The 16088-nt window shown below is 37.0% G+C and overlaps 1 protein-coding gene across 2 annotated transcripts in view; it reads left to right on the top strand.

Moving 5' to 3' along the window:
* cntn4 (contactin 4) overlaps positions 1-16088 on the top strand; it is a 229651-nt gene that overhangs the window by 208795 nt on the left and 4768 nt on the right. Inside the window, exons 14-21 of one of the 2 annotated variants that reach the window (XM_079841184.1) lie at positions 3188-3308; positions 3699-3857; positions 5020-5169; positions 6329-6399; positions 9092-9326; positions 9546-9661; positions 11117-11303; positions 13142-13254. In XM_079841184.1, coding sequence (XP_079697310.1) covers positions 3188-3308; positions 3699-3857; positions 5020-5169; positions 6329-6399; positions 9092-9326; positions 9546-9661; positions 11117-11303; positions 13142-13254 — 1152 coding nt within the window. The remainder of the gene's footprint in view (positions 1-3187; positions 3309-3698; positions 3858-5019; positions 5170-6328; positions 6400-9091; positions 9327-9545; positions 9662-11116; positions 11304-13141; positions 13255-16088) is intronic. The other variant, XM_079841185.1, reaches the window with a different exon arrangement.

Raw genomic sequence — 16088 nt, 5'->3', positions numbered from 1 at the left:
ACAGGCTTTGCATGCCTGTGCAGGCTTAAAATGTTGCCTACGTAGGCAGCTAATAGGTTTTGGAACAGAGCCATAGTTTTTTAGTTAATTTTTAATTACTTGTTTTTCCTTCTTTTAAAAAATAATAAGAACTTATGCTGTGTCTACTAGCTGGACACTTCACATACATATATGCAAATGTATTTAAACTGTAATTGGTGACATATTGTACTTTAGGTATTCATATCGAGTACTTTCAACTGAATTGCTGGGAAAAAAATCACATTGATTCTTTCATTAAATTCCACAGTTTTGAGTTTGTGAATTTATGATAAGAGATTTTCCCATTATATGTGGTGGCACTGACAACCGTTCTGTTTTAATCTAGAGTATAATTAAGCTTCCCACTCAGTGATATGAATTACAGCACTTGTACAGTCACATGCGTTTCTTTTCATTAAAAGTTCATGATATTTTTTTTCCTTTCCTTTTGGGGGTGAGGGGCTGATCGCTTTTCTCGTCATCTAGTTCATCATGTCATCCGTAGAGGCGCCCCGTCTCCAAAGAAACAAGCAATAGATGGTGATAGAACTTTCTAGATGGTGCTCTATTTTAAGAGCAAAACTGCCACTCTTATATTATTTTGCCTGATTACTATGATTTAATATGAGTGATGAATCTTAACAGCAGCACTTTGAGTGAAGAATGTGGGAAAAAATTGCAAAGTTATTAATTCTCACACTCAACGTTTTCTTAAAGTGGTTATGAACTGCATTTTTTATATATAGGCTATATAATGTTCTCTGAGGTCCACTTATAATGTTATCAAGATCAGCAAAATACATCCTAATTTAGATGTAATAAGCTATTTTCTATCCTCTTTTTCGAACACTCGTTTTGATGGGCGTGCCGCATTCAAGACTTGGAAGTAAATGCCCACTGCTATGATTGGGTAACAGTTTTGCGCATTAAAATCATTTCCAACATCACTGCCATTACACGTGTGAAATTGTTTAGAAAACTTCCAGTGTTGGCTTAGATCAAAACAATTACAAAAGCAGCATTTGCTACGTGAGATTTCTTCCGCGTGCGGGAACCTCCCGCATTAACCCCATAGAAGTTGAGTGTTTGAAAACATCCTTCTGTGAGATGATGTGGCTTCTTACACAGAATAAGGCACACAACATATTATTTCATAGTATTCTATACAGTGGCTATGTCGATTAACATTGAAGTATAAATATACTTTATTATTATGTAAATACCCGAGAAGGCTTGAAGAACTCAGATAAACCATATAGGTGAAACAAAACTGTAAGTGTTGATCTTCTGCAGAGACGGTCGCATTGTGATGTAATAATTAGGGGTACAGACACAGACGTCACAATTCGGTACGTACTTCAGAGTTGGGGTCACTGTTCGATACGAGTTCGGTACAATAGGAACATGGTCACACTTTAGTTTAGAGTCCAATTCTCACTATTAACTATGACTTTTGCCTCAATAAACCCCTAAATACTGCTTATTAGTTGGAAAGGTTGTTAAAGGGATAGTTCACCCCAAAATTAAAATTAGCCCATGATTTACTCACCCTCAAGTCATCCAGGTGTATATGACTCTTCTTTCAGACGAATAAAATCTAAGTTATATTAAAAATGTTCTGGCTAATCCAAGCATTATAATAGCAGTAAAAGTTGCAAAAATAGTTTTTGAAGTCCATAAAAAATGCATCTGTCCGTCAAATAACTGCTCCACGCGGTTCCGGGGTGTTAATAAAAGCCTTCTGAAGCGAATCGATGTGTTTGTGTAAGAAAAATATCCATATTTAAAAATGTATTTCATTTTTTTCTATGGCTCTGCATCAGCCATCCCGCGCCATCACTTCCGGCGAATAAGGTCAAAATACATGCAAAATACCGGCGCGATCATAGATATATACATAGATTCCTCATTAGTGCCTGTGCGGATCGGTCGAATTTGACCTTATTCGCCGGAAGTTATGGCGCTGGGAAAACTAGATGGCATTCGTCTGATAAGAGGTAAAAAAATAACATAAATACTGTTCGGTTTCTCGCAGAAACCAAAGACACCTACATCTTGGGTAAGCAGATAAACATAAAAATTTTGTTTTTGGGTGAACTATCCCTTTAAGTTTAGGTATGGGGTAGGAGTAGGACTAAGGTCATGCAGAATAAGGCATTAATATGTGCTTTATAAGTACTAATTAACAGCCAAAATACTAGTTATATGCATGCTAATAAGCAACTAGTTAATAGTAAGAATTGAGTGTTACAATTTGCTCCACATAAACTATATTTAAACATTCAAAGCTTAAGCCCAACCCTCCTATACTTAATTTTCCGCATTTGCCTTTCAAAGTATACTCCTTTGTCCGTGAGCACAGAAAGACGCATTCAACGCATGTGCACTATATAGAACACTTGTTTTCAAGCACTCAAGTCATTCGTACATGCAGAGAATAATTACAAAATTATTCTGGATTGGAGTGTGGATCGCCTTTGACTGACTGTATTCGCCGTCTGACTGTATGCACCGTGACTGTTCGAGATGAATACATGCACCGTTACACCCTTAGAAATAATGAGACAAAATCATTTTCTGAGCTTGGTTTCAATAAAAGCTGTTGTTGGACTAACAATGAAGTTTTGAGTGCTGAAACTTACAGGATATTTGAATAGCACAATGACCTCTTATATGTCCAAAGAAAATTAGATTTCTCAATTCATAACCCCTTTAAGTCAATTAAATAAAGTACTCACAGAGACAGGTACCAAAATAGTCCAAACCAGAAATCAGCCAAATTTTTGATTCGCCATGTACTCTGGTCCACTTTGTAGCTATTTCTGAGCAAAAACTGCCCTCCTAGACAAAAAGATTTTTAGTTTGACCTACATATTTTGGCGTGTCATTTAAGGCAATAATGGGTGATGGTGGAAAAACCCTTTCATATAATGTCTTCGTAGTCCTAGTTTGTCAACGGCTGTACAGAAAGCTGGGGGGAAAAACAATTTTTGTGCATCCAAAAGTTATACTGATAAATATCAAATAAATGTACTATAAAGTAGGTACATATAAATGCAATTTAAAACCAACATCATTCAAGATATATAAATACAATTAAATATGAAAAAACATTTCTCTACCCAATCTTTAACTCTATGCCGTATCTTTGATCTTTCTGTTTTAGCAGCACTCAGCAGGTGACATCATGATCCGGAACATTCAGCTGAGGCATGCTGGGAAGTACACGTGTGCTGTACAGACCAAGGTGGACAGCAGCTCCATTGCAACTGACCTGATTGTTAGAGGTGAAAATGCTGTGAAACCCATATAACACTTGCATGTGGTATATATCATATCTTATACATCATCTACTTTTGCACACTATGGACATGAATATTAAATATCTATCATGAAGACTAACTAGATACAGTTACAGACTATTAAACAATCCCTTGAAGCATTGTAAGTATTTACCAAAGATGTGCTGGTTTTCCTGCTATAGCAACAACAACAAAATTACCCATAAAAATGAAACATAATCTAATTAGAACTTTTAAGTCAGTGAAAAAATGTTGCTCAGACTTAACCAACTGCACTGCGGTGCTTTAGGCGGCCGTTTATATGCAGCCTACAAGTGTGACAACATGTCTGTGTGTGTGTGTTTTTTTCTGGTTTGCATGGCTGTCTTCTCTCAGGTCCCCCCGGCCCCCCTACCAGCATCCATGTGGAAGAAATCACAGATACCACTGCCACTCTCTCCTGGAGGCCTGGTCCTGATAATCACAGTCCAATTACTGCCTACACCATCCAGGCTAGAACCCCTTTCTCCCTCGGCTGGCAAGCTGTTAGCACAGGTGGGGCTTCTAACCAGCCTTCACTGATCAAAACATTTGCTGCATAGTTTCCTTTTTCGTCCCCTGATTTTCCTCTCCTATTATGTACTGAGATTTTCATCTTGGGTTTTTTCATGCTTGTTTATGCCTTTTTTTAGGCCTTGCTAAAAGTGACTGGTTTTCTTGTTTTTTTATGCTTGTTTATGCCTTCTTTAGGCCTTGCTAAAGTGACTGGTTTTACCACATGTAGTTTGGCTTTCTCTGTAGCTTGAACGGCAATCCAAAAGGAGATGTTTAGCAAAATGTTGAGGCTGCTCTTTTCCATACAATGAAAGGAAAGGGTATCCATGGGCTGTATGGGGGTATACACACACTCACACACAAACTGCTGTTCAAAAGTTTGTGGTTGGTAAGATTTTTTTTATGTTTTTAAAGGAGTCTCTTAAGGCCTGTACACACCGGGACGAATATCACGCGCGCTTATCGCCAGCGTTTTTCGGCGCGTCTTGAGTGTTCACACCCAAGGGATTTTCACTGGCGACGAACCGAGTGAACGTGCAAATTCAGTAGATAGCGCTCCCGGTACACAAGGTGGTGCTGCGGCACTTTACGCTTCTGACACTCACTTGTCACACAGAAGAAGAAGAGAGACAGTTCACATTGGCGCTCTTTTTTTAATCACGAGGCGTCAAACATCGGCGATAAACGCGCGCGAAAATCGTCCCGGTGTGAACAGGCCTCTATGATCAACAAGCCTGCATTTATTTGATAAAAAATGTAGTACAAAAGGGTTACATTCAGACAGACAAACAGGCCTGAAGTGCATGTCGTAGATGTACTTAGGGCAAGTTGTTAGAATATTGTAATTCCAAAAATATATAGTGTACAACATACAGTGATATAATACAATATAACACAAAATGTATATGTATTAAGCTGCATTATATCTCTTGAACATACTCTTGATTGTACTGTATAATTTGAACGGTGGGGTGTTATTTTTATCTCAGCATTCACAGCACCTGTCGATAAGCCTGGTTTTGTATCTTACCTGCGGAGCCTATTATCTCACCGAGCCGAATAGACCCGCGCTGTGCATCTTGTTTGTGTGAGCGTGCGGGGGCCCGTGCAAGCTCACTAGGGGGCTCGTCTCACAGTATGTGTGTGTTCTGTTTTGTTCCAGTGCCGGAGGTGGTGGGGGGCACACATCTGACTGCTACAGTAATCGAGCTTAACCCCTGGGTGGAGTATGAGTTCAGAGTTTTGGCAAGCAATGCAGTGGGCACAGGAGAGCCCAGCAAACCCTCGAAGAAAGCCAGGACGAAAGAAACAGGTGAGTGCTTCAGACACGTTAGTCTGCATGTGGCTCTTTTAATTAGCGGCCTGCGGTGTGACCCGCTATCTTCTGTTACATACGCTGAAGGAAGACCTCAGCCATATCCAAGGACCAGAATATCAGAGAGAATTTTGACTTGAGCCAGTAAGCAAACACTAGCAAAATGCTACAAAGCACTTTAGAAAACCCATAGCAATATGCTGCAATGCTGCTTGAGCATCCTAGAGGCTCATTTTGCATGCAAACACCACTCACATTACTTCAAATAAATAAATAAAAAATAGTTATGCATGCAGTTTCATGGGCTAGTATAAATTACTAACAAGCTGAAGTAATTGTATTTTTAATCATTTATTTCTCACACAGCAATGCCATTTAAGTAACTGTAAAATGAAAAAATGGTGATTTAAAAATGGTGAATACATACTGTATGTATATTCACCATTTTATATATACACTACCGTTAAAAACAATTGTGGTCTGTAAGATTCGTTTTAATGTTTTTAAAAAAAAGTATCTTATGCTCACCAAGGCAGCATTTATTTAAACAAAAATATAATTTAAATATTTAATTATTTCGATTTAAAATAACTATTTTCTGTTTTAATATATTTTATAATGTAATTTATTCCTGTGATGGCATAGCTATGTCACATGATCCTTCAGAAATCAAGAATTATGCTGATTTGTTCCGCAAGAAACATATTATTATTATTATTATTATTATCAATGTTGTGCTGCTTAATAATTTTTATGGAGACCGTGATACTATTTTTAGAATTCTTTAATGAATAGACAGTTTGAAAAGAAGAGCTTTTATTTGAAATATAAATCTTTTGTAACATTATAAATGTCCTACTGTCACTTTTGATCAATTTAATGCCTCCTTGCTGAATAATTTTTTTTTTTTTTTAAATGAACAGATCCCCAAACATGCTAGTGTACATATTTTTAACTAAATTTCAGTTTTTATTTTCAGCTCACATTTGAACCTTTAAACCATAAACGTCAAAGGAAATGTATGTCCTTATACATGAGAACATTTTTTTTAGCTCAAATCATGTCCATGTTATTTGTTAAACATTCAAATGATATGCAAGAACGTCTTAAATGGCCACACCTGAGCCAAACTGAGTAAATCTTTTCCTTCCTCCAGTTCCCAAGGTCACCCCAGCCAACGTGAGCGGAGGAGGTGGCAGTCGATCAGAGTTAGTCATCACTTGGGAGGTAAGATGGCCAGTGCACTTCACTCGCCCATCTGTGTGTGTGTGTGTGTGTGTGTGTGTGTGTGTGTGTGTGTGTGTGTGTGTGTGTGTGTGTGTGTGTGTGTGTGTGTGTGTGTGTGTGTGTGTGTGTGTGTGTGTGTGTGTGTGTGTGTGTGTGTGTGTGTGTGTGTGTGTGTGTGTGTGTGTGTGTGTGTGTGTGTGTGTGTGTGTGTGTGTGTGTGTGTGTGTGTGTGTGTGTGTGTGTGTGTTTCTCTCCCTTAGTGAGTCCTTTGTATACAGTCTCCTTTTGCAAGCTGGCTAGACACCATTGTTCCTTTTATATGAGGTTTTCATTAATCATAGTAAAGTGGGTACACATAACACTTCATTTTCTGTAAGAGCTGCGTGGCAATAACTGCCGCTGTCATACAGGAGAAACAGCAAAGATAATTAAATGGAGTTACCCTCGAATCTTTGCGAGGAACTTTTCAAAGATTATGTTCTCTCTTTCTGTATCTCCTTTCATGAGACATGTTCTATTGTTCAGGTTTGAGAATCAGCTATTATCTATCTGGTATTATCTATTGAGCTAGAAGTTTTTCACAGGGAACTTGAAACTTAAGTTCGAGAGATTCGCTTTGTGTTGTTTTTTAAATAAAAATGACATATACCACAGAACGCCATCTTTTGTTCAAGAGAAGAGTCTTCTTTTACTCCAAAACCGCTCTGTTCAACAGTACTGCTGGATTTTACTGTACGAAACCTAGTTATATTGCATTTAAGACCTCATATTATACCTTAAACAAAAATGTTTTCAAATTATATATTTCTTTATTAGACGGAACTATCAATATCAATATAGAATTTGTTTTTTTTAGCTTTTTTTAGCAGATTGTTCCTTTACATGATAGATAGATAGATAGATAGATAGATAGATAGATAGATAGATAGATAGATAGATAGATAGATAGATAGATAGATAGATAGATAGATAGATAGATAGATAGATAGATAGATAGATAGATAGATAGATAGATAGATAGATAGATAGATAGATAGATAGATAGATAGATAGATAGATAGATAGATAGATAGATAGATAGATAGATAGATAGATAGATAGATAGATAGATAGATAGATAGATAGACTGCAAGTAAGTTAACTGGCATCTCTCTGAAAGGTTTATAGCAAATATATCAAACAACATGTCCCAGCCATGAAAATTATATTAGATAATAGGCATCCTCTGTTTAATGATTTTGAGGCCAGAGATTTAGAATGCCAGTGTTGTTGTTTTTTTAAATAGGGGGACAAAATCTTTCTTGCCACAAGCAGTTAAATGCTTAAATGGAAGATAGTGTTGTAGTGTCTACTGAGCGGGTCTCAGTGGTGATGAAGTGTGTTTTTGGGTGTGTGTGTGTGGAGGGTGTGTGTGTGGAGGCAGTTTTTACTGTTTACTGTTTTAAGTATATTGTTGTTTTGCATTATTGTGTATATGCATGTTGAAACAAATTTCAACAAATTGTCTCCAAGGGCATAATAAAAAGTAAAAAACAACTAGATAGATAGATAGATAGATAGATAGATAGATAGATAGATAGATAGATAGATAGATAGATAGATAGATAGATAGATAGATAGATAGATAGATAGATAGATAGATAGATAGATAGATAGATAGATAGATAGATAGATAGATAGATAGATAGATAGATAGATAGATAGATAGATAGATAGATAGATAGATAGATAGATAGATAGATAGATAGATAGATAGATAGATAGATAGTGATAAAATAAATAAATTATCTCAAAATTCAAAGCATGTCATTTCACTCAGTTGCCATCTTGGTAAAACATTACATTTATCAAGTACAACACCTATTTACTGGAATAGGAAAAAACCAAAAATGTCCATTCTAGCTGCTCCAAATCAGCCTGGTACTGTTTGTGGTTTATTTTCAATCACAATTCTGTCTTAGAAGGCAGCTGCCGATAATAGACAAGCCAGCTCATATGTTTTGGAACTCATCCCATTAGGTTTGGTCTCTCTATGGCAAATTGTTATTTTCACAGCAGACATGGAGTGAGCGCTTGATTACAGGTGCATTTTTATTTAGCCATTAAGCCCTCCCGCACAAGTGTGTGAGCGTGAAAACATAATCTCCCCCTTCTTTGAGTCGCATGCCATGGTTTCGGACTAATGGATGCTATTTTCTGGTGGTCTCACCGTTACCGCACCGCATTACTGCATGGTCAGCGGCAGACCGATATTTCAAACAAAAACCACCATGATATCATTACCTGGCAAAACGATTTCCTGGGAGATGGAATCCCTCTCTTGCTGAAGAGGGCGAGATGACAGCTATTGCCTCTGACCGCGCCACGGCAGAGATTAGCACGAATGCGGCGTCTGATGCCTGACAGGTGTCAGGGAAGTCATACATCCTGCTGTCTGCACAGCCATAATATTAGACGGGTTTGTGCGTAAACTTGAGTTAAGAGAAAACACCTTACAAACACGTGTCACGGTTGTAAAACTATGACATTTAGAAGAATACTATGACATTACCATGGTATATGTCCACAAAAACATGGTTGTTTTTGTCTGTGGTGGTGTACATAGTATAAAAGGATAATATATTATAATAAAGGGAATGTACTGTATTATAGATAAATGTATTTTATATGTGGGTGTTTGTCTGTGTTGCAGCCCGTTCCTGAAGAGCTCCAGAACGGAGGAGGGTTTGGCTACGTCGTTGCTTTCCGGCCCTTTGGTGCCACCGGGTGGATGCAGGCGGCAGTTCCCTCTCCTGAAGCCTCCAAATACGTCTTCAAAAATGAGACCATTTTACCCTTCTCCCCGTTCCAAGTCAAAGTGGGGGTGTACAATAACAAGGGGGAAGGACCTTTTGGACCCGTGGTCACCATCTACTCTGCTGAGGAGGGTCAGTCGTATTAACCGTTATGTGTAACAGAGAAATTAAAGTCTTTGACATTTCGCTGTGGAACGCTTAGCAGGCAGTTAATAGGAGCCAAGTTAACTGAATTGTGTTGTGCCAGAACCCATTAATCATGACCAGCCTTGTTTTTCAAAAAGAGTTGGACTTTTACAGACATTTGTTGAGGAAAACGCTCTAATCGAAGAATTTCTCCTTCGAATTCAGAGCCTGGAAGGGCACCCAGTCGACTCAGAGGCAAAAGTCTTTCAGCGTTTGACATCGAGGTGTCCTGGAAAGCCCTTCCCTGGAGCACGAGCAAGAAACGTGTTCTCGGCTATGAGGTACACTAAACAATTTCACATTAAATATTTTGTTTATTGTTATAATGACTTAAAATTACTTCAAACTTCAAAATGTGTACTTTTAAATGATACAACTAAATATAGAACTCATTGTTTTTATTACTGAGCTGTTTTACAAAATAAGATTTTTTTAAATGTAATTTAAAGATTGACACTGATTAGCTCATGTTTTCAGTTGTGATTGAATTAAAAAATTATTTATTTATGATAACTGGTTGTAAGTATAATAAATATATTATAATTTATTATATATATATATATATATATATATATATATATATATATATATATATATATATATATATATATATATATATATATATATATATATATATATATATATATATATATAAATGTATTACAAAATATGCAAATGAACTCCTATTCAAAAGACTTTTATATTTCGAAAGAAATGAATACTTTTATTCTGCACAGACACATTCAATTTTTTAAAAGTGACTAAAGACATTTATAAATTTACAAAAAATGTATGTTGTTCTTTGAAGGTTCTACTTCACTTAAAAATGTATCTCAGTTCACACAAAAATATTAAGCAGCACAACTGTTTTCAACATTCATAATAATAGGAAGCATATTCAAATCATTTCTGAAGGATCATGTGACACTGAAGACTGGGGTAATGATGCCGAAAATTCAGCTTTGCCATCACAGGAATACATTACATTTTAAAATAGCTTACAATAGAACACATTTATTTGAACATGTAATAATACTTCACACTTTTTTTCTCTGAATTTCTGCTCATAATAAATGCAGACTTGGTGAGCATAAGATACTTTTTTCAAAAACATTTAAAAAATCTTACCAACCCCAGACTTTTGAATGTTGATCTTAAGGCATTAAATAATTCACAGCGTTTTATGGGAGTGGGCAGGACTTCTGTGATAGCTGGATGCCTCTACAGGATTATGGGTAGTGGGCTACCTATTTAATTTGATATTAACAGAAGAATTTGAAGCTGTACTTTTGCAAGCAACTCCTAGTAAGTGTTGTGTTGTTAGTGGTTTTTTAAGTTTGTTCATAAGTCACTTTGGAAAGTCATCTACAAAGATCGTAAATATAAAGCACTGAGACCTTTCTGTCCTCTGCTAACAGTTGTGGAACAAATACAAATTAGGTTTGTACCATCATCCATCTCTGACTCTTCAGCTGGGACTGTCCAGAGACTTTGGGAGGGAAAAAGAAAATCAGTCAACCTGACAGTTGGAAAGCATTGCATATGATGATTTTCCTATGGCAGGTTCATTTCAATGCTGCCACACTTCAGTGGCTGAGTAACCAAATCACCTGTAAGCAGATAGCCTGCAATTCAGATACTCCGCCAAGAAAATTAAAAAGGAATTATTTCTCCCTCTAGCTTTAAATGATATTGCACCAAGTTTAATTAAAGTTTTGTTTTTTCTTTCTCTGTAGTTGAGATACTGGGAGAAGAATGACAAAGAAGATACAGCAAGTGTGCTAAGAACAGTAGGAAACCGAACAATAGCCATTATTCAGGGCTTAAAAGGAAGTAGTACTTACTATATAACTGTGAGAGCCTACAACACAGCAGGAACTGGACCACCAAGTCCAGCGGTCAACGTTACTACCAAAAAACCCCGTAAGTAACTTCTTTTTGTTGTTGATGTTGTTGTTGTTTTTAACCCTCTGGGGTACTTCGGGTCAAAATGTTTTTTTTAAATCGTAGCTTCATCGGAATGGGCCGAAACTTGGTGACTTTATTGGTACTTGGTTTATGAACACCCAAAAAAATTGGGGACAGGATTTGAAAAGTCTAAGTGGTCGTAAAAAAAAAATTGTCACACTCAGGACCTTCGGGTCAAAAATGACCCCCATTGGAAATGACAAAAATATGAAAATACAGAGTTTTTTTGTGCTTACAATCTACAATCAGCCAGGATGCAGAAAAAAAGGACTCAACAGTGAAGAGGTGAATCTCTAATACATCAAGAGTGCAAAACACACAAAAAAAACTCACACACACACACACACAAAATCACAATTAGCTTTTGGAATGGCACGCGTTCATTGTGTGCGTGTGTTTTTGTGTGTATAAGTGTGTGTGTGTGAGGGGTTTTTTTGTCTGTTTTGCACTCTTGATGTTTTAGAGATTCACCCCTTTACTGAGTCCTTTTTTTCTGCATCCTTCCTGGCTGATTTGTAGATTGTTTGCACAAAAAAACTCTGTATTCGCAGATTTCCTATGGGGGTCATTTTTGACCCGAAGGTCCTGAGTGTGACTGTTTTTTTATGACCACTTTGACTTTTCAAATCCTATCCCCAATTTTTTTGGGTGTTCATATACCAAGTACCAATAAAGTCACCAAGTTTCAGACCACTCAGATGAAGCTACGATATTTAAATTTTTGTTATAAAACGCAAGATCCACTATAGTGGTAATGATGTGCTATTGCGTCATAAAAATGCTCAATGTGTCCACCGGATGGCACGATCTCATTTAAAAAATTGCTTTAATGAGGCCTAGGCTTGACTCTAAAATGAAATACAGCTTTAATAAAAATAAAAATATATATATTTTTTTTTTATTATATTCAATGGGAAAAAATGGGTCATAATTATTGCATAAATATTAATTATAAATCATAAAATTATCTCAAAACACCAAAAAAGAAAAGATAAAATATTATTGAACAAAATATATTTCATTGATTTTACTCAAATCTTTTTTATCTTAATCCCGCCCTCCGGGTCATTTTTGACCCGAAGGTCCTGAGTGTGACCCATAAATTAAGTAACCCAGAGGGTTAATAGATTGATTGAAGAGGATGTTGCTGAATGAGCGATTAATGATTAAGATGCATTTTGGTCGATCAGATCAGAAGTGGACAAAGCTAAATACAGGTATAAACAGGGTCTAAAACGTTTTGAGCTTGTCTACTTCCAGAGGTAGTCGAAAACGCATTCGATGGGACTGCTTTCGTAGTGTAAATGCTCACGTGGTCGAATGCGTTCAAACAGCCACAAAAGACTAAATCGTGAACATTACGGGAAGCATTCTAGTGAGACGGGATTTAAACTTTGTCGGCTGAAGACCCAAATTTGGTTTGAAGACGACAGCTTACCAAGCACAATGTTCTCTCACCATTCCTGATTTCTAACACACACTCACAGTGTTCAGCTGGTCTTGCGGCTGTCAGAAGAGAAACAAAAGCTGCTGCTCTCCGTATGTTTTTCCATCAAAGCTTATTTCGTCCTTGAAAGATCTGAAAAAAACCCATGCATGTACATAGACCCTCCCCTAGAATAAATTAGGACAGAAGAGGTTGAAAGTGGACAAAATTAAAACACCAGGTATAAACTGGTGTGCGTCTCCCTCGTCTACTTGTGATCCGATCTTCTCCATCTTAATGCCAGGTGTAAACAGGGCCTTATTGTATTAGATTATTTTCTGTCTGATTATTGTCTGTCTTCATCCAGCCCCCAGCCAGCCGCCCTCAAAAGTCATGTGGAATACGTCAAACTCCAAGATTATTCTCAACTGGGAACAGGTGAAACCTCTTGAAAATGAATCCGATGTCATGGGATATAAGGTAAGCCCTATCTTCTTGCAAAACTGCATTCACAATGTGACCCAGCACTTTATTGCTCAATGATTAAACAGCTTTCAGTGTATTAGCACCACCAAATGCTCTGATACGTGCATGACAACGACTCCAAAGCCTTTATAGGTTTGCTTGTATTGTCTGGTACAGTTTCATAGCTGAAAATCCCGGTGTAAGTAGCTTCATCGGATCAGTTGTTTCTATTCAGTAATCCATGCCAAACATTCACTCCAAATATTTGCGATTGGTGTTAAAGGATCTTTTTTTCCTCATAGTTAAGTGTTTTGAATACAGTTAATGTAGAGTAAATAATGTTTGCATTAACTTTTCATTTAGACTTGTTTCAGCAATCTCATTTGCTAATATTAAAGCAGCCCCCATGCTATGTACATTTCAGCATCAGCCATTACAAATCCTACATCGGTCCGATCAGTGTTGGGGGAAATTACTTTTAAAAGTAATGTTACAAAATTGCGTTACTCCCTAAAAAAGTAACTAATTGTGTTACTTAGTTACTTTTTATGGAAAGTAATGTGTTGTTACTTTTGTGTTACTTTCTCTCACCTAGGCTAGGCTTGCTTGTTTGTTTTTAATTTAAAAAAAAACCTCAAAGTTCTATTTTTTGCACAAGTAAAGGCCCTTTCACACCAAGCTTCTGATCTAACCTATACAGGAGACGAATAGGGTACAACGGGGCTAAAGGCACACCTTAAAAAAAATGTGCTTTTCACTACTCCTATAGTGTATGATACACAGAAATTAAAATATTAATGATACACTGTCATTAAAATATGTTAATATAGAAATATATCTGAAAAATATATAAACAAAATAATTTTACAAAGTAAAGATTCTGAAAGCATTGAAGGAGATCCCATAATAATTTAATATAGATTTACAGTAGTAACAATAAATTATATTTTATTTTCTTATATGGTATGATTAATATCTCATTTTTAAATTTGATGGTTTCATTATAAATATGGCGATTATCTCTAAGGTGGACACCCACCTTAGACAACTTAATATATGATACTTACAATCTGAATCTAACCATGTCATGTCAACAAATGGAAAAGTTGGCCAGCTGTTTATTATCATGTTAAATATGGTGCCTTTTGCCCCAACAGCAGGGTTGCCTTTTACCCCAAATACCATACTTTTACCTATTCTTCCATTATTGAAAAACTCTTGGTTTAATTACCTTGAACAAAACTGACAAACATTAACAAGACATCTGTTTCAAAATATATTTAATAATTTTAGCGATTCGTATTTGCTATTTAAACCTACAACATTTTTAAAAACATCAAATATTAGATCAAATGAGCGCATAATCAACTTTGCGCTGCTGCCCGTGATCGCGTCAAAGATCAGACAAATTTCCGCATGCATCTCGAAAAGGGAATGTTTTGGAAAGATCTGAGGAAAGTTTTTGTGCAATCTAGTGGTTCAGAGGAAAATAAAATCGAAGGAGCCTTTTACCCCGAGGAGCCTTTAGCCCCGTTGTACCCTACTTTAGCAGAAAAATGTAACTATAAAAAAATAAAATCAATAAATAACATAAATGTGATGTTTAACTAAAAGTTATGTTTGCTTGGTATGGTTGAACTGGATCATCAAAGGTCGTCAGCAAAGTGAGAATAAATACATAAGCCCCGTTTCCATCGAAATTACCTGGAACAATTTGTCCCAGGAACTTTTTTCCCCAGACCTGTGTCTGTCTGGGTTTCCACCGCAGTCTAAAGTACCGTGACGATTAGGCAAAATAGTCTGGTGACGTAGTAATGCGCGCGACTTTACAGTTTCCCCAGGAACTAGGGACTTTTCGACCGCAGGAACCGGGGTCTAAATAAAGTTCCGGGTAAAAATTTCCCGCTCAAAATGACCCTGTTGGGAGGTAGTACTTTTTCAAAGTTCAGGAACTTTCGGGGGTGGACTTGGGCGCTGAACAAGCTGATTGGTTGAGCTCATGTAGCATTTTATTTCAACCTAAAAGTGTGTTGCGTGCGTGCAGTAAGTGTTGTTTACTATTCGAATCAACAATGGAGTTGAAAAAATACGATGATGGGCCGACGACTAGGTTCGGGCTTTATTAAGCTTATATGCGGAGGACGAAATCCAGTGGGAATTGGAAAGTCGCACCTGAACCTCGTCGTCGGTCTATCTGTCGTATTTTTTAAACTCCATTGTTGATTCGCATCGCAATAGACTTTTAAAAATGGTGGAGTCAACCAATCAAAATGTTGCGTGAACTCAACCAATCAATATGTTCAGTGCCCAAGTCCCACCCCGAAAGTTCCTGAACTTTGAAAAAGTACTACCTCACGAGCAGGGACTTTCTGATTGGGGGGGGGGGGGGTTTACCCTGAACTTCCTTTAGACCCTGGTCCCTGCGGTCGAAACACACGAGTACCACCCCAAAGTCCCTAGTTCCTGAGGAACGTTCTTGCTTCTTCACAGACAGAGCTTAGATTGTGCCAGGATTAAGCCTTAGCTCAATTAGGATATTTAAGTAGCTTTTATAAATGTGCCTTTACTTTAAAAAACATTACTGGTGTGCATCTTAGACAAAAAAAAGGCACTGACATTTTAAACTGACATTTTAAAATGTCACTGCAAGCTGCTTTCAGTTAAAAGCTCAAACATGGATTTTAGACTGGGACTAGCTTAAGCCTTGTCTGTGAAACCAGGGGAAAGCATATTTGACATACTTAAACAGATTTAATATTTGTGTTGTATTCTGAGTTTCACTGTTTTTATTCATTTTGAGGAAAACTGGATCTGTTTTTGTGCAAGTGAGATGAGTAAATGCAGTTTCA

Source organism: Gobio gobio (assembly GCF_949357685.1).
Source record: "Gobio gobio genome assembly, chromosome: 17".
Taxonomy (NCBI): Eukaryota; Metazoa; Chordata; class Actinopteri; order Cypriniformes; family Gobionidae; genus Gobio; species Gobio gobio.
This window is presented reverse-complemented; position numbering and strand designations above follow the sequence as displayed.